General features: G+C 46.1%; 1 protein-coding gene across 2 annotated transcripts; it reads left to right on the top strand.

Moving 5' to 3' along the window:
• Nucleotides 1-8,559: 8,559 nt before the first annotated feature.
• On the top strand, nucleotides 8,560-14,862 carry LOC123123097 (CCR4-NOT transcription complex subunit 9). 2 transcript variants are annotated; one of them, XM_044543541.1, is made up of 9 exons: nucleotides 8,560-8,821; nucleotides 12,002-12,073; nucleotides 12,262-12,351; nucleotides 12,490-12,532; nucleotides 12,683-12,789; nucleotides 13,129-13,224; nucleotides 13,699-13,889; nucleotides 13,972-14,041; nucleotides 14,152-14,862. In XM_044543541.1, exons 1-9 carry the CDS (start codon nucleotides 8,633-8,635, stop codon nucleotides 14,482-14,484), a joined length of 1,191 nt encoding a protein of 396 aa, XP_044399476.1. In that variant the 5' UTR covers nucleotides 8,560-8,632; the 3' UTR covers nucleotides 14,485-14,862. The 2 variants fall into 2 exon arrangements, with proteins under 2 accessions (XP_044399476.1, XP_044399475.1); XM_044543540.1 differs by lacking the exon at nucleotides 8,560-8,821 and adding an exon at nucleotides 10,253-10,568.
• The last annotated feature ends 4,990 nt before the right edge of the window (nucleotides 14,863-19,852 follow it).

The raw sequence follows: 19,852 nt of genomic DNA, 5'->3' as shown, positions 1-19,852 counted from the left end.
CAAGCAAGTTGCTGCTCAAGTGAAGAAGCCCAAGTTTGGACCTAAGCCTGAAACTGAGTGCTTCTACTGCAAAGGGACTGGTCACTGGAAGCGGAACTGCCCCAAGTATTTGGCGGATAAGAAGGATGGCAAAGTGAAAGGTATATTTGATATACATGTTATTGATGTGTACCTTACTAATGCTCGTACTAGCGCCTGGGTATTTGATATTGGTTCTGTTGCTCATATTTGCAACTGGAAACAGGGGCTACGGATTAAATGAAGATTGGCTAAGGACGAGGTGACGATGCGCGTGGGAAATGGTTCCAAAGTCAGTGTGATCGCCGTCGGCACGCTACCTCTACATCTACCTCCGGGATTAGTTTTAGACTTGAATAATTGTTATTTGGTGCCAGCGTTAAGCATGAACATTATATCTGGATCTTGTTTGATGCGAGACGGTTATTCATTTAAATCAGAGAGTAATGGTTGTTCTATTTATATGAGTAATATTTTTTATGATCATGCACCCTTGATGAGTGGTCTATTTTTGTTGAATCTCGATTGTAGTGATACACATATTTATAATATTGAAGCCAAAAGATGCAAGGTTAATAATGATAGTGCAACTTATTTGTGGCACTGCCGTTTAGGTCATATTGGTGTAAAGCGCATGAAGAAACTCCATGCTGATGGGCTTTTGGAATGACTTCATTATGAATCACTTGATGCTTGCGAACCATGCCTCATGGGCAAGATGACTAAGACTCCATTCTCCGGAACAATGGAGCGAGCAACTGATTTATTGGAAATAATACATACTAATGTATGCGGTCTGATGAGTGTTGAGGCTCGCAGTGGGTATCGTTATTTTCTGACCTTCACAAATGATTTGAGCAGATATGGGTATATATACTTAATGAAACATAAGTCTGAAACATTTGAAAAGTTCAAAGAATTTCAGAGTGAAGTGGAAAATCATCGTAACAAGAAAATAAAGTTTTTATGATCTGATCGTGGAGGTGAATATTTGAGTTATGAGTTTGGTCTTCATTTGAAATAATGTGGAATAGTTTCGCAACTCACGCCACCTAGAACACCACAGCGTAATGGTGTGTCCGAACGTCGTAACCGTACTTTATTAGATATGGTGCGATCTATGATGTCTTTTACTGATTTACCGCTATCGTTTTGGGGTTGTGCTTTAGATACGGCTGCATCCACGTTAAATAGGGCACCATCTAAATCCGTTGAGACGACACTATATGAACTGTGGTTTGGCAAGAAACCTAAGTTGTCGTTTCTTAAAGTTTGGGGCTATGATGCTTATGTGAAAAAGCTTCAACCTGATAAGCTCGAACCCAAATCGGAGAAATGTGTCTTCATAGGATACCCAAAAGAGACTGTTGGGTACACCTTCTATCACAGATCCGAAGGCAAGATATTCGTTCCTAAGAATGGATCCTTTCTAGAGAAGGAGTTTCTCTCGAAAGAAGTGAGTGGGAGGAAAGTAGAACTTGATGATGTAATTGTACCTTCTCCCGAATTGGGAAGTAGTTCATCACAGAAATCAGTTCTAGTGATTCCTACACCAATTAGTGAGGAAGCTAATGATGATGATCATGAAACTTCAGATCAAGTTACTACCAAACCTTATAGGTCAACCAGAGTATGATCCGCACCAGAGTGGTACAGTAATCCTGTTTTGGAGGCCATGTTGCTTGACCATGACGAACCTACGACCTATGAGGAAGGGATGATGAGCCCAGATTCTGCGAAATGGCTTGAGGCCATGAAATCTGAGATGGGATCCATGTACGAAAACAAAGTGTGGGCTTTGGTTGACTTGCCCGATGATCGGCAAGCCATAGAAATAAATGGATGTTCAAGAAGGAGACTGACGCTGACGGTAATGTTACCGTCTACAAAGCTCGACTTGTTGCGAAAGGTTTTCGAGAAGTTCAAGGAGTTGACTGCGATGAGACCTTCTCACCCGTAGCGGTGCTTCAGTCTGTCCAAATCATGTTAGCAATTGACGCATTTTATGATTATGAAATTTGGCAAATGGATGTCAAAACAGCATTCCTTAATGGATATCTTAAAGAAGAGTTGTATATGATGCAACCAGAAGGTTTTGTCGATCCTAAAGGTGCTAACAAAGTGTGCAAGCTCCGGCGATCCATTTATGGACTAGTGCAAGCCTCTCGGAGTTGGAATATATGCTTTGATAGTGTGATCAAAATATATGGTTTTATACAGACTTTTGAAGAAGCATGTATTTTTACAAGAAAGTGAGTGGGAGCTCTGTAGCATTTCTAATATTATATGAAGATGACATATTGTTGATTGGAAACTAGATCATTGATGGCGCGCGTTGCTGCGCCCGTCCATTTTGACGGTAGAATGGTAGAAATTGTCGTAAATATATGGAGGCAAAAGCTAAACAAAACCAAAATTTGAACTACAAGAAACTAAAATATGTTGAAATAAGTTGTTCCAAGCATGTTTCCCTTTTGTTTTGACATGTGAGGTATTCTAATCAGTAGTAAGTAGAAATTGAAAAGAGAAAATACGTTTTGTTCAGAATAATAAGAAGAATTGAAATTGCCCAACATCTGAACTCTTTTGTGTCAGCTTATATACATGATGATATACTTACTAAATATCTCCACAAGCCTACCTCTAGAGCACACGTGTTCCTGCGCCTGTAAAGTTTTTCAATAATAGGTTTTTTTTGCCAAAATATGAGTCATGACAAATCAGGTTATAAAAATCATTATAATATCAAAAATCTATCTTGTAGCTAACCAAACCAAACAATTTTTTGCCAAAATATGATAGGATTTTTTTTTGAAAAATAAAACCACACCATACTCAAATGTAAGCTTACTACTTGCAATCTATCCTATAAACTATCGATACCATGGTGTGTGAATTGCACCTTAAAGATATACCCATTATCAAACATGAGCCGAATTGTAGTTGTAATACAACGACACATCTTGGTTTCCGACTTTTATAGAGCATAAACATGAAAGATAACAAACAAGATCTATCCTATAAACCATCGATACCTTGGGTTGTGAATTGCACCTTAAAGATATACCCATTATCAAATATGAGCCGAATTGTACTTGTAATAAGATGACATCTTATTTTCCAACTTTGATAGAGCAGAATAGAAAAACATGAAAGATAACAAACAAGCCTACCCAGATAGAAATGCAATAGTGGATATCCCTAAAAAAAAGTGCATAATACTATAGTCATAGTAGTCAATTTGTCCCTGCAAAAAAAAGGTCATAGCCAATTTGTACCACGGCTACCTTAAACTGAAAATTAAATATGAACAGCCAGCAATGCAACATCACGGGCACCACCTAATCTGCTAAAATCACAGCATCAAAGATCCATCAAGAAATCCAATAATACTAATAATACTGAACTTACCTGTACTTACCTCGTACATAGTTCCATCAAGGTACACTATGTTGCATGGTTCATACCTCGTACATAGTACTAACAATACTGAACTTACCTGTACTGGAAGCATCAGAAATTTCACAAAACCAAAGATCTTATATAGCACAGATGCTATATAAAACAACACAAATCCGACTGTGTAGTCTCTGTGTTTATACACCTTGGCGTGAACCAACAGATAGGGTGATTATTTGCAAACTACATTAAAAAAACAAAGATGTAGCTTCTTTTTCTTTCATAGCTTCTGATTTTGTGTAGGACAGACATCTCATTCCAGAATCCAGATTATCACAATCATACTGAATAGCACTTAAATCACGTACTTACTTTGTTTTGAAAATAAATCACGTACTTACACTTGAACATCCAACACCTCTCAGCTAGGGAAAAAAGCAACAATCCTTTAGGTTCATATAAGTCTTGGTGTTAAAAAGTTGGGGAGCCCAAGAACCAGCTTAGCCGACGATACGAACACGACGTCCAGACCGCCTGTATTGACGGCGGCGGCAGCCGGCAACCAGTCCGACACTGCACGGACGAACTCCCTCGTATCACCAGGTTCCACTCCGAAGAGACACCATGCCGAATGCTGGAAGAACTGGAGGCAGCGGTGGTAGCGGTCACCGAGGGACTGACCGGAGGCGCTGCAGCACAAAGCTACATCCCTTCTCATCTACTTCGGCTTGGACATGCTTGAATGGTGTTGCGAGAGCGAGCCGGTGGCTCCAAACTGACGCGACGAAGACAATCTCGCGTTCCGACCTCCAAACCCTAAACGTCGGTCCGCCGGTCCGACGCTGGTCAACAACATCAAGCACCTCGCACGGATTGCATCGACCAACCCGTCCCATGTGTGCGGTCCATGATTTTTTTTTCTCGTTTGATGATGGACACGAAAGCGATTACTACAGACCGAAGGCCCAATAGGCCCAATTAACAGCAGGTGGTGGATTTTGTTTCGGGAGGCGCGGCCTAATCCATGTGCGCGATCTGCACAGCGAAGGAAGCCCAGGCAGGATTAGAGGAGGATCCAATGGCCAGAAACACCCACTACTTGAGATCTGACGGCTAAAAACGGTAATGGCTTGAGAGAGCTAGAAGAGTGCACGGTTATAATGTCTCTAGATAATACAGAATTTCTGGATAACATAAAAGGATACTTGAATAAGAATTTTTCAATTAAAGACCTCGGTGAAGCTGCTTATATATTGGGCATCAAAATATATAGAAATAGATAAAGACACTTAATTGGACTTTCACAAAGCACATACCTTGATAAAGTTTTGAAGAAGTTCAAAATGGATCAGTCAAACAAAGGGTTCTTGCCCGTGTTACAAGGTGTGAAGTTGAGTCAGACTCAATGCCCGACCACTGCAGAAGGTAGAGAGAAAATGAAAGTCATTCTCTATGCCTCAGCAAAAGTAATCCAGGAGTACATCACTCGACAACGGTCAAGAACATCCTGAAATACCTGAAAATGACTAAGGATATGTTTCTCGTTTATGGAGGTGACAAAGAGCTCGTCGTAAATGGTTACGTCGATGCAAGCTTTGACACTGATCCGGATGGCTCTAAGTCACAAACCGGATACGTATTTATATTGAATGGTGGAGCTGTCAGTTGGTGCGGTTCCAAATAGAGCGTCGTGGCGGGATCTACGTGTGAAGCGGAGTACATAGTTGCTTCGGTAGCAGCAAATGAAGGAGTCTGGATGAAGGAGTTCATATCCGATCTAGGTGTAATACCTAGTGCATCGGGTCCAATGAAAATCTTTTGTGACAATACTGGAGCAATAGCCTTGGCGAAGGAATCCAGATTTCACAAGAGAACCAAACACATCAAGAGACGCTTCAATTCCATCCGCGATCAAGTCAAGGAGGGAGACATAGAGATTTGCAAAATACATACGGATCTGACTGTTGCAGACCCGTTGACTAAGCCTCTTCCACGAGCAAAACAAGATCAGCACCAAGACTCCATGGCTGTTAGAATCATTACTGTGTAATCTAGATTATTGACTTTAGTGCAAGTGGGAGACTGAAGGAAATATGCCCTAGAGGCAGTAACAAAGTCGTTATTTATATTTCCTTATATCATGATAAATGTTCATTATTCATGCTAGAGTTGTATTAACCGGAACCTTAGTACATGTGTGAATACATAGACAAAACTGAGTGTCCCTAGTATGCCTCTACTAGACTAGCTCGTTAATCAAAGATGGTTAAGTTTCCTAGCCATGGACATGTGTTGTCATTTGATAAACAAGATCACATCATTAGGGAATGATGTGATTATTGACTCTAGCCATGGACACCCGTTTATTTTTATTGCTATTGCTTTTTTCATGACTTATACATGTTCCTATGACTATGAGATTATGCAACTCCCGAATACCGGAAGAACACTTAGTGTGCTATCAAACGTCATAACATAACTGGGTGATTATAAAGATGCTCTACAGGTGTCTCCGATGGTGTTTGTTGAGTTGGCATAGATCGAGATTAGGATTTGTCACTCCGATTGTCGGAGAGGTATCTCTGGGCCCTCTCGGTAATGCAAATCACTATAAGCCTTGCAAGCAATGTGACTAATGAGTTAGTTGCGGCATGATGCATTACGGAACGAGTAAAGAGACTTGCCGGTAACGAGATTGAACTAGGTATGATGATACCGACGATCGAATCTCGGGAAAGTAACATACCGATGACAAAGGGAATGACGTATGTTGTTGTGCGGTTTGACCGATAAAGATCTTCGTAGAATATGTAGGAGCCAATATGAGCATCCAGGCTCCGCTATTGGTTATTGACCGGAGAGGTGTCTCGGTCATGTCTACATAGTTCTCGAACCCGTAGGGTCCGCACGCTTAACGTTTCATGACGATTGGTATTATGAGTTTATGTGATTTGATGTACCGAAGGTTGTTCGGAGTCCCGGATGAGATCACGGATGTGACGAGGAGTCTCGAAATGGTTGAGACATAAAGATTCATATATTGGAAGGCTACATTCGGACACCGGAATGGTTTAGGTCGTTTCGGATAAGTTTCGGAGTACCAGGGGTTACCGGAACCCCCTAGGAAGCTATTGGGCCTTATGGGCCTTAGTGGAGAAGAGAGAGGGCTGGCAAGGAGGTGGCGCGCGCCCCCCTTGCACCAATCCAAATTGGACAAGGGGAGGGGGCGGCGCCCCCCTCCTTCCTTCTCTCCTCCTCCTCTTTCCCCCCTTCTCCTACTTGGACTAGGAAAGGGGGAAACCTACTCCTACTATGAGTAGGAATCCCCCCTTGGGCGCGCCCCATGAGGCCGATCCTCCTCCTCCCCTCCTTTATATACGGGGGAGGGGGCACCCCATAGACACACAAGTTGATCTTTAGCCGTGTGCGGTGCCCCCTCCATAGAAACACACCTCGGTCATATCGTCATAGTGCTTAGGCGAAGCCCTGCGCCGGTAACTTCATCATCACTGTCACCACGCCGTCGTGCTAACGAAAATCTCCCTCGGCCTCAACTGGATCAAGAGTTCGAGGGACGTCACCGAGCTGAACGTGTGCAGATCGCGGAGGTGCCGTGCATTCGGTACTTGGATCGGTTGGATTGCGAAGACGTTCGACTACATCAATCGCGTTACTAAACGCTTCCGCTTTCGGTCTACGAGGGTACGTGGACACACTCTCCCCGCTCGTTGCTATGCTTCTCCTAGATAGATATTGCGTGATCGTAGGCAATTTTTTTGAAATATTACGTTTCCCAACAATCCGAGCCAGTAATCAGAGAACGGAAGACAAGCTCAGCCCCTGGCAAGATTCTTGCCGGGATGGTTTGCGAAGTCCCGACAAGATTCTTGCCGGGATGGTTTGCGAAGTCCCGACAAGATTCTTGCCGGGATGGTTTGCGAAGCCCCAGCAAGACCACCACCCTTGAGGTTGAGAGCTCCGACACCATCGACAATGTCAAAAACCAAGATCCATGGGCGTCTGTGTGGTGGCACGCAGATCTTTGTGAAGACTAAAATACGAAATTCCGAGCAAGATTCTTGCCGGGAACGTTTGCGAGGCCCCGGCAAGATTCTTGCCGGAGACGTCTGCGAGCCCACGGCAAGACTCGCACCCGACGAGGATCCCACCGCCCTGCCACCGCTCCAGCGCAGCGACTAGCCTGCCCACCTGGCCCCGCGAGCCTCGTCACCCTGAACGCGTGTCGAGATGGTGTGAGGCGACAACGGACGGGACGGGCTCTGTTACCGTCCTCGATAAAGTTAGGGACACGTAAACGGCACATTAAATGCGTTTGTCCTAAGACGACAGGGATAAGTGTAAGCACTGTAGCAGCTTTACACCTCCTGTATGCCTGTATACCACTGTGGTAGCCCCTTGGTATAAAAGGAGGCCCAAGGCGATGCGGGAAGGGACTTTTGGGACTTTCTGGCCCAGTTTGTATGCGTAGCAGCTAGCCAGAGCTCAAAGAACTCTCAATACACTAAAGCAGGACTAGGGTTTTACGCTTCTCAGCGGCCCGAACCTGGGTAAAAATCCCTCGTGTTGATCGTTAGATATGCTCTTTGTGCACACTTCTTCCCTGCCAAACCGTAGAAGGGATCCACGGGATCCCATAGGTGTCATTTCCCCGACAACAACCTTAGGTGGGGAGTAGGTGGGACGAGTAAGGAGTGGGACAAACATCGACCGACAAGTCCAGTTGGATCCATGCTCTGGCTGCCGTGGCAGCTTCTAGGATGCGTGTGATACCATAGTAAGGCATTAGAAAGGACAGTTGGAGAAATGAATCCACCAACGAGTCCAGCTGGATTCATGCCCTGGCTGCCATGGCAGCTTTTAGGATGCGTGTGATACCATCGCAAGCCATTAGAAAGGACGGCTAGAAAAATAGATCCACCGATTAGTCCAACTGAATTCATGTCCTCACCGCTATGGCAAGTTTTAGGATGCGTGTGATACCAAAACAAGGCATTAAAAAGATGGCTAAAAATGTTTCATCTATTTAGAGACAAATGAGCAAAGTGGAAAACGACTGTCGATTCTTTGGCCTGCCCCTCCTGACAGCATATCGCTTCTACTATAACCTCACCCTCCACGGGGCAGAGCTACTCCTCCTCCTCCTGACCACCTCCTCATTTTTTCTCGCTCGCGACACTTCTCCCTCCTCTCCTCAATGGCAGATCTGCCGCCGTCCCTCGCCACCAGCCCCTCCTCCCCGCCTCCGCCCCCACCCCCGTACGGGCCGTCGACCGCGACGCCGGCTGCGAGGGGGAAGGACTGGAATAAGGTTCCCGCGGAGCAGCTCGTGATCGACTTCTGTGACCCGGAGTTGCGTGAGGACGCCCTCCGCCAGCTCTACAAGGTCGCTTACTTCCCCCACCCCTCCCTCCCACCGCGGAGAGCCCCATGCTTCTCTCTAGCTTTCCCCGTTGAGGAAGATTTCGCGTTTGTAGATCTCTAGTGGGTGTTTATGGGTCGGATTTGCGACGGGGAATCAGGAGATCTGTATGTGTCGTGTGGTGGTTGGTAAAGATGCGACCTTGGTGATGCAATGTTGTGTTTAGGCGAAAGTAGATTGGGGACCCTGATGATCTATCCGATGTCAGTTGTTGTGAGATTAAGTAGGCAAATCTGCTCATGTGGTATCTAGGTTCTAGGGTATAGATCAATGCACATCTTGTCTTTCCCTCTTACTCCTTGTTTCGTGTTTTGTAAGGAAATGGTGCTTTTCGACCCCCGATAGCGATTCCATGACTAGCTTGCGGTATGTTGGGTAATTTAGTGCAACTCTGCGTGCTCGTGTCTGGAGTATGACGAGAATAAGTTAGAATCTTATTTTTGATGCTAATCGTTCTTCACAAATCGGTCTTACATTAAAGATATGTTTTTAGGAGGACATTAAAGATAATATTGAAATCATGCTATTGTTTCCATGTTTGTCAAAATATCAGACCAGTCATGAATATAGCGCTCGTTTTTACCGAGTTAGGTAAAAAGAGTGGCAACAAGAAATCTACATGAAGGTACCATTCATCCACTCTTCCGCATTAATCTTCATCGTGAGCAACATCGCCTGAAGTTTACATTGAGTTCATTCACCAATTTGTTTACATGTTTGAAAATACTTGTTCCATGATTGATAATGAGTCATTGGGTTCACCCTGAACCAACTGACCATTAATTCGATGTCTTCTCTACATGTCTTGAGTGGCCACGCCACTTCCTCTGTATCGTCTCCGGCGGCGGAGGTTCCTAGGGGAGATTAAACGTCGACGGCGACGACGACGGAGGAGAAGACCGACACAAAGACGGCAGAGGTCTCGAAAGCGTGAGGCCAACGGAGGTCGTCAAAACAACGCAACCAATGTTAGGTGGCGAGCAGGTGCGTCGAGGAAGGAGTGGGGACAAACGCCCGCCGGGCAAAACAACAACCAACGTTAGGTGGCGAGCAGGTGCGCCGTGGAAGGAGTGGGGACAAACGCCCGCCGGGCAAAACAACAAACAAGGTTAGGTGGCGAGCAGGTGCGCCGCGGAAGGAGTGGGACAATCGCTCACCGGGCAAAACAACAAACACTGTTAGGTGGCGAGCAGGTGTGCCGAGGAAGGAGTGAGATAGACGCCCACCGACGAGTCGAGCCGAATTCATGCCCTGGCCGCCATGGCAGCTTCCAAACATGATGAGTAGGAAGCGTGCAACACCATTACAAGGCACTGGAAAGGACGGCTGGGAAAATGTTTCATCTCCGTTTGAAGACAAGGAGCAAAGTTGGAAACCGCCGCCGATTCCCTGTCCTGCCCCTCCTCGTAGCATACCGCTTCTAGTATAACCTTGTCCTCCGGGGGGGCAGACGGAGCCTCTCCTCCTTCCCTGTCCTGACCACCTCCTCAGTTTTTCCTCACCCTCCTCAATGGCGAATCTGCCGCCGTCCCTCGCCGCCGGCCCCTCCTTCGGCGCGCCCTCCCCGCCCCCGCTCCCGCCCCCGTCCGGCTCGTCGGCCGCGGCGCCGCCCGCCGGGGGGAGGGACCGGAAGATGGTGTCCGCGGAGCAGCTCGTGCTCGACCTCTGCGACCCGGAGCTGCGCGAGAACGCCCTCCTCGAGCTCTCTAAGGTCGTTTCCTCCCCCTGCCCCCCACCCTGCCGCCGCGGAGAACCCCGCCGCTTCCTTCTAGCCCTCCCCGTCGATTAAAATTTCGCGTTTGTAGCTTCCTGGTGGATGTTTAAGGGTCGGATTTGCGGTGGGTAATCGGGGGATCTGTATGTGTCATGTGGTGGTTGGTAAAGCTGCGACCTTGGTGGTACAATGTTGTGTTTAGGCGAAAGTAGATTCGGGACCCTGATGATCTATCTGATGTCAGCTGCAGGGCAGTTCTCTATGGGTAAATCGGCTCACGTGGTGATCTAAGGTTATAGGGTATAGATCAGTGCACGCCCGTCTTTGTCTGTTATCTTTCATCCGTGCTTGGTATGGAAATGTTGCTCTCCGATCTCCCTAGGGCGATTCTGTGACTAGCTTGTGGTGTTTGGTAATTTAGTGCAACTCTGCCTGCTCATATCTGGAGTATGAAGAGAATTGGGTGATTTTGTGCAGTCCTTTAGCTTGCTGTAGACTTGTAGATATGTAGCGAAAGCAAGTAGGGTTTGGTATGTGATTTTTGTAGCTTTTATTGTGATACATTCTTTAAACATGGGCTATGCTGTACCTGTTATTAGCATCTGTAGCGGGAACGCTTACCGATCTCTGTTGGGCACACTCGGATGGCAGTTTTGATGTGTGCATCAGATAACTGTATTCATTTTAGTTCTGCTTGCTCTGATTAAAGTGGAAAGTACTACCGTTATCTTATATGTTGTTCTGTTAGGATTGAATACGACAAGACATGTGCACATTTCTGTTATAGTACCCCTGAATAAAATGTTAAATACTGCAGTTATCATATACAATCTCTCAGGAGTGAATACCACAAGAAGCGCATTTTTGTTAATATCCCCTGCTTCCTGATGTATTTGTTTCTTGGTAGAAGTGAACTTCCAATGAATATTTTTGTGTTGGAGCAGGCTGCAAGGTCTGTATTCGGCTGTGCACATTTAATTATAGTATCTGGTGGAGATACCCTGTTCAAGGACAGGGGGGGGGGGGGGTAAACTTTGTGAAATCCTGTCCTATTGATGACTTTGCAAACTTATTAGGAGGTGGTGTTAAGAAATCTAAACAGTTTAGACTATATATAGGAAGACATTTATAGGTTAGAAACAGTCTGTTCTACTTCTGCAGATTATCTATATAAGTGATGAAGTTTAGTTAGTATAGTATTTTTTTCTGTCACTTCTTTATCTACCAAATGTGTGAACCCATGGTATGAGCCACTAATGCAAGCATCATCATTCTTTTCTTAGTGAAACATCAACTTTCCAACAATACCCCAAACTGAACAGTTGATACATGGAACTATTTTACTTTAACATTTAAAGTATGGCTGCAAATCTGGGATGCAGGAGGTGAAAATTCATTGTCTAATCTGTTTCTCAGTTTTCCTCTTTCAGAAGCGAGAGATTTTTCAAGACCTTGCTCCACTGCTGTGGCACTCCTTTGGCACCGTTGCTGCACTGCTCCAGGTAGGTTACAATTATTGCACAGTTCAAATTCAGTCGCAATGGCAAGAGTAAATATGTACTTGTGCAGTTCTTGTTATTTAAGTTAGGGTGGTTGTGCATGTGTATTGATTCTTTCAATATGAAATTTATTGATGGTTCTGCGCATTTTCCTTATTCAGTCTGCCTTGCTATTTTGAAAATCTATGCAGGAGATTGTGTCAATCTACCCTTCACTTTCACCTCCTACTTTGTCGCCAGTTGCATCAAACCGTGTCTGCAATGCACTTGCACTTCTTCAGGTATGCTTTTACATGAGAAAGAAAGGAAACCCTCACTCCTGGTGGGCCTTGTGGTGGATTGAGAATACTACTGTTTCATATCATACTTGCTTGCCATCTGCCCCTCAATTTCATTTTACTTTTGTTTTTTAATTGCAGTGTGTTGCTTCACACCCTGATACCAGGATCCCGTTCTTGAATGGTACTGAGCGCTACTGTTTCTATGCCAAGTCTTAAATATTTCCATTGTTTATTGTTAAAAAAGCTTTCCTCATTGGTTCTGACTTTACAAAATAACTAAATCTTAATTAGCAGTGGTTAACAATTGAGTCTTCTTCCTTTTCCTTTGCAGCTCACATCCCACTGTACCTGTACCCGTTTCTGAATACTACCAGCAAGACTAGACCTTTTGAGTACTTGAGGCTTACCAGCTTGGGTGTTATTGGTGCTCTTGTGAAGGTAATTTAAAACTAGATATTTATGCAAACTAGGAATGGATGGCCTATATAGATTTTTGCTTTAAATGGTGAGAGGGTTGAACCAAAGGGGAAAACAGTGATGGGGAGTGGCTGTATTCTTTATTTTTTGTAGACTCTATCTGGTTCTTTTGGTATTCTCATTCCAGTGATCAAGTCATTTTAATCAAATGGACTGGTTGGGATTTGGATCCCAGGAATCCCAACAAGAACTGTTATGTTTGAACTGAACGGGCTAATGAAATTCTATTGTTTCTTTTATTGTATATCAGTTTTGCTAATCATAAGGATATTTTCTTCGCTTTATTTTTTATATATGCAGGTTGATGATTCTGAAGTTATTGGGTTTCTGCTTCAAACTGAAATAATTCCTCTGTGTCTCCGTACTATGGAGATGGGCAGTGAACTTTCCAAAACAGTATGAACTCGGCCCTTTTTATAAATCTGATGATTGTCTAGTTCTTGGTTATATGTTTTGTAGCCTTTGACAATGCATCGGCATGGTTGATTATTCTTGTGTGAATTTGCATGGTGCAGCACTGAAATCATGCTGCAACCTAATTTGGTTATGGGTATGGGTATGAATTGCTATGATTGTATATGGTAGCGGCCTTCTGTAGGTTGCTTCAGAAATCCTTTTCATCTTATCTTACTGGGATATTTTATCTTTTAACAATTATATAAATTGTATTATTTGGATTGCCTTGGTAGTATCTAATAAATACTGATGTCGATGCCAAGAAACTTTGGAAAATCAAACTGGATGTTGAACTGTGATTACTTAAAGCTGTCATAGATAATTTTTACTAGATTGTTGGATCTCTTTGCTCTGTGAGATCTACAGTAATTGCATCAGTCTCACTAACTCCGTCGAGGTTACTGTTACTTGCAGGTGGCCACCTTTATTGTTCAAAAGATTCTGCTTGATGACATTGGGCTGCGTTACATCTGCGCGACCGCTGAGCGTTTCTTTGCTGTGGCCACTGTTTTAGCACAGATGGTCCAGGCGCTTGCTGAACAGCCGTCTGCAAGATTGCTGAAGCACATAATCCGCTGCTACCTCAGGCTGACAGAGAACCAGAGGTTGGTAATGGTAGCGCCATCTTTCCAAACCACAGCCTGTATAACTGGCCGTTCCTAAGTCTCTCTATGTGATGTTATGCAGGGCTTGTGCCGCGCTCAACAGTTGCCTCCCCACCGTGCTGAAGGACGGGACATTCAACAACTTCCTTCTTGTGCGTTTCCCAGCTCGTGCTTTCTCTAGCTAGATAGACAAGCTTGACATATCTGCAGCGGGACAGTTTGGATCGTTTACTGACGCCTACTTCTTTACCCATGGACGCAGGATGACAACGTTACAAGGCGGTGGCTCCAGCAGCTGCTGAGCAACATGTCGATCGCCGGCTTGGGCGGGGGAAGCTCCCACACTGGTATGGGCGGGGGAAGCTCTCTCGGCGGCATGGGCGGGGGAGGCTCTCTTGGGGGCATGGGCGGCGGAGGCTCTCTCGGCGGCATGGGCGGAGGAGGCTCTCTTGGCGGTGGCATGGGAGGCGGGGGCTCTCTCGGCGGCATGGGCGGGGGAGGCTCTCTCGGCGGCGGCATGGGAGGCGGGGGCTCTCTCGGCGGCATGGGTGGAGGAGGCCCTCACGGGGGCCTCGACCACCTGATGGGGCTATGAGCGAGCGAGCGAGCGAAAGAAGCCGTGTCTGCAGGCTATGCGAGAGCCTGAACCAACCCCCAGCGCATGCATGTGTCTGTCGGTCTGTCTGTTGTAGATGTAGTAGGGGGGAAGAAACTCCGTGCTGTTTGTAGTTGTTTGTGTTGTCAAAAACAGGAAGAAGAGAGTCGTCTGTCTGTCTGTCTGTCTGTCTGTGTGCCCTTTGTGGGAAGAAGAAGATAGTAGTGTGTTATAGTAGTGTGTCTAGATGTTTGGGTTGTGCTTTGTGTTTGCTGGACTGCATGTAAAAAGACAAATAAACCGGCGCAGAAGCTCTCCCTGCTCTGCTCTTTGGCAAATGTTGAAGGGTGAAGAGGGATAGCAAGTTGAAACTGAAAATCAGAGTTTTACTTTTACAGTTGTATGTGGCATGGTTTTCTGCTTGTGCTCGAGCATGCTGGGGTCTCTCTTTTGCAGGTAACGTTGAACCTGCAAGGGCAGGTGTGATGGTACCATCGGCCAATGCCATGAAAGATTCTTTTCCCCCGGCAACGCCATGAAAGGTGACATGGGCAGGGACTGAGATCCCGTGCCTTGCTGTAGTCAAGTCACCGCGCGCCTTGCCCCCTACCATCCAGCGTCCATGTTGATCCTATGGCCAGCAGCAACTCACAGTCAAAATACCCACCTGTACACAGAACAGCAATAACTGGCAGAGGAAACAGAGGCCCTTCATGCAAAGAACAGAGCAGAACATAAGTTCAGTTAACACGCAGTTCAGTCTATCAAAACAGCAAGAGTCTGACAAAACAACAGTCTTACAAGGCTGTAAACAACGTAACAAAATACAGTTTAATTTAGCAAGCAAAAACACTTCGGTTCGGTTTAGGAAACATCAAGAAAAAAGGAAAACCCAAGCCATTTTAAATACAAGGACATTCAGTTAAGAGGTTCAGGAAATTAATAGGGCAGAAAGGTGAACACGGTACAGAGCCTTTTGTAGGCGTGAATAAACTAATTTTTGAAGCAAGTTACCATAGAAATTTGTTCTTACATAATCATTCAAGTACATAGTGTTGGCCCTTTTACTTGTACACTTAGGGCACAAAAGACTATAGTTAGCCCCCAAGTCCAAAATACTATAGTCAAGCACTGTCCAAAATACTAGTCGACACTCCCAAAATACTATCTAACAAGCTTCGGTGACACGGTACACTTAGGGATTGAACAAGGTAACGGGATACCGACGATCGAATCTCGGCCAAGTAACATACCGATTGACAAAGGGAACTGTATACGGGATTGATTGAATCCTCGACATCGTGGTTCATCCGATGAGATCATCGAGGAGCATGTGGGAGCCAACATGGGTATCCAGATCCCGCTGTTGGTTATTGACCGGAGAGTCATCTCGGTCATGTCTGCATGTCTCCCGAACCCGTAGGGTCTACACACTTAAGGTTCGGTGACCCTAGGGTTGTAGAGATATTAGTATGCGGTAACCCGAAAGTTGTTCGGAGTCCCGGATGAGATCCCGGACGTCACGAGGAGTTCCGGAATGGTCCGGAGGTAAAGATTTATATATGGGAAGTCTTGTTTTGGTCGCCGGAAAGGTTTCGCGCATTATCGGTATTGTACCGGGAGTGCCGAAAGGGGTCCGGGGGTCCACCAAGGGGCCCACAGGCCCCGGGGGGGCCACATGGGCTGTGGGGTGTGCGCCTTGGCCTATATGGGCCAAGGGAACCAGCCCCAAGAGGCCCATGCGCCAAGGGATAAGATAAAGGAGAGTCCTAAAGGGGGAAGGCACCTCCAAGGTGCCTTGGGGAGGATGGACTCCTCCCTGGCCGCACCCTTCCTTGGAGGAAGGGCCAAGGCTGCGCCCCCCCTCTCCCTTGGCCCTATATATAGTGGGGGGGGGGAGGGAGGGCAGCAACACCTAAGCCCTGGCGCCTCCATCTCCCTCCTGTGACACATCTCCCTCCTCCCGCAGCGCTTGGCGAAGCCCTGTTGGAATCCCGCTACTTCCACCACCACGCCGTCGTGCTGCTGGATCTCCATCAACCTCTCCTCCCCCCTTGCTGGATCAAGAAGGAGGAGGTGTCGCTGCTCCGTACGTGTGTTGAACGCGGAGGTGCCGTCCGTTCGGCGCTAGGATCATCGGTGATTTGGATCACGACGAGTACGACTCCATCAACCCCGTTCTCTTGAACGCTTCCGCTCGCGATCTACAAGGGTATGTAGATGCACTCCTTCCCTCTCGTTGCTAGTAAACTCCATAGATTGATCTTGGTGATGCGTAGAAAATTTTGAATTTCTGCTACGTTCCCCAACAGCTAGCACCAACATAGGGGTGTGCATCTTGATTCTTGGCAATTTCTTCCTTGCATCAAATTCAGATTGCAATTCCTTTCTTCTTTTTACTTCCACTGTCCTCTCAAAATGCATCAAGAACCGAACAATATGGAAATCTGATTTCAAATGGTTTTTCAATGAATTGTTGAAGCTTTCACTAAGTTGTGTACTTCTCACTCCCAAACTAAACACATCTCTCATATAACATTCAGCCCATTTTTCTTTCAACTTGTAGATACTATCTAACCATGTTTGCTTGTGCACTTTATGCCTCATATTGTTAAATGCTTCCTGAAATTCTGTTTTGTCCTCATAGCCATACATACATTCACTAAAATCAGTGAGAATATGAGACTCCTCATCTTCATCCTCATCTTCATCTTTCCCATCATCTTCATCTTTCCCTTCATCTTTCTCTTTCCCTTCATCTTTTTCTTCACCCTTAAATGGTGATAAATGCTTGACAGCATTTTGCATTATATGAAAGGTGCACAATCCATGATATGATTCCGTGAAGACTTTTCCTATAGCTTTCCCCATTGCTGCATCTTGGTCCGTATAAATAGTTCTAGGTTTCTTCCCATTATGTGCAGCTAGAAAAGTCTCAAAAAGCCATGTAAATGAGTCACATGTTTCATCAAATAGCAATGCAGCACCAAAAATGGTGGTTTCTCTAAACTGATTGAGTCCAAGAAAAACACCAAATGGCCTATATTCTTTGTTTGTGCCAAAAGTGGTATCGAATGTGACAACATCGCCAAAGTGTGCATAGTCAAGAACCATTTTAGCATCAGCCCAGAATATGTTGGTTATATGCTCCTCACAGTCCAACTGCAAAGCATATTGGAAAGATGGGTTCTAAATGATTTTGTCATAGAAGTACTTCAACATACTACCAGCCTATCCAAAAGCCAACTCTCTCTGCCGCTTGCTTCGCAAATGATTCTTTTGGTCAACACAAGTGTAGCCGAGGTTAAGTGGTCCACCAACTTGACGACAAGCAAGCTCATGTGCAGCTTTTGGCATGATTCCAGAGTCATCAGCGGCTTCTATTTCAAAAGCTTGTACTTCGGAAATCTTCCTTTGTGATGCCATCAAGTGACAAGTTTGTGGCAATTGGAGGTAATGATTGTGTTCTAGCACAATATCTGTGACTTCATAATTTTTCCCCACTCGATCCAATGTTATAGTCATCCGGGCTTTGCAATTTGTTCTTGTTTAAGCTCTAATACGCTTTGGCACATGATCCAATGTTATCCCTTTTTTCCTAAGACCCTCATTGGAACAAACAAATCTGCATGAAGTCACTTCACCATCAAACTTGCTTACATGCTTGTTTCTCTTCCTCACATCAAACCCTGCACGGCCACCATATGCAACCCAAAACACCCAAGCTTCATCTACATTTCTGAACCTCATACCAACTTGAGGTATTCCCTTATCAATTTCACCCATTGCACAACACTTGCAAATGCACAACACTCACAACACTAAAATCTTGTCAAATTGCACAACTCCGCAGCCCAATCAGCAACAATTCTGTTAAATGGGACAGTACACACATCAATTTCACACAGCACATAAAAAAAATCAGCTAAATAGCAAAGACGACTACCTGTTTGAGTCGGCCTGGAGCTCAATGGCCACTGCAGGGGAGCCGCGGGAATGGATGGAGGGAGCCGTTGGAGCCCGTCGGATGGGGCGGGGTGGAGGAGCCCGGAGTGGCGACGGAGGAACCCGTCGACGCCGTTTTCTTCAGTGGCCGCGGCCGGAGCTCGATCCACTCCGTTTCCTGCGGCGGCGGGGCGGAGAGAGGGCGACGGGAGCGGGGACGGGCCAGAAAGAGGGCGGCGAGGGCGAGGGCGGCGACGGGCGCGGCGGGCAAGCGGAGGCGGCGGACGCGACGGGCGAGCGGCGGCGGCCGATGCCCCAGCCCGCGCAGTTTTCCCCTGCCCACGCGAATTTGTCTGGCAGCCCGCGTAGTTTTCCCCTGTATTGAGTCGCTTTGACTAGATGTGAAATGCTGCCAGCCGTAGGATTGATTTGAACGATGGATGTAGGGGGCAAGGCACTCCGTGACCCGCCTCTGGCGAGGCACTGGATCTCGGTCCCATGGGCAGATCCCTGTGCTCTGGCTGGGAAGTAAGGCCCCAGTACAATGCAAGGTGTTTAAGGAGGTGTTTAGTAAAATAAATTGAGTTTTTCTTAAGCACCAAATGCTTAGGTCTATAGAAGGGGTGCCTAATTAAGCATCTGCCCTAAGCATCCAAAAAACCTGATTTGTTTTTCTAAGCATCTTGCATTGCACAAGGCCTAATACTACTAGTAGTGTCTTGGGGCGAAAAGGCGACTAGGGTTTCCTCCTTCCGTCGACGGTTGGTGCCGTTGTCGATTTGCCTCATCTCGTGTGGCCTTATGGTATGGGGGCTTGGTGGATCCTTGCCTTTACTGATGAGAGAGCTATGGAAAATAAAGTTCTTTTCGCCTAACATTCGTCCTAGTGGTGCGTCTAGCATCGTTCTAGCGGTGCGTTTAGCGTCTAATCATGCTTGGCGGTGTCTCTGGTGGATCTCTCGGGATTTAGTCGGTGGCTGTCTTCGATGGATCTCTCGGGATTTAGTCGGTGGCTGTCTTCGATGGATCTCTCGGGATTTAGTCGGCGGCTGTCTTCGATGGATCTGGTCTTCGTTCGCCCACTTTGTGTGTGTATATGTTTGATCATGTCAATCTACGATTCTCTTAATCGACGATGATTGTTGTTCTGATGCGGTGGTCCTGTGGGGTCTTTTAGCATGACGACTTTTCGATGGGTCTACTATAACAAAGTTTGTCTGACTCTGATGAGGGAGGGATGTTGATGGCAGCGTAATGCGCGTTTTTTGGCTAACTCCCACTAAATACGCATCGCCAGAAATTCTGAAATAAATGCGAGCACCAGGACTTGAACCTTGGTGGGCTGGAGATGCCACAGTCCCTCTAATCATCCAACCACACGTTGGTTCACAATGACCGGGCAGGTTGGGCGAACGCAATGACC

This window comes from Triticum aestivum, chromosome 5D (genome assembly GCF_018294505.1).
Source record: "Triticum aestivum cultivar Chinese Spring chromosome 5D, IWGSC CS RefSeq v2.1, whole genome shotgun sequence".
Classification (NCBI taxonomy): Eukaryota; Viridiplantae; Streptophyta; class Magnoliopsida; order Poales; family Poaceae; genus Triticum; species Triticum aestivum.
The sequence above is the reverse complement of the archived record's forward strand: the minus strand, read 5'-3'. Positions and strand labels throughout refer to the sequence as shown.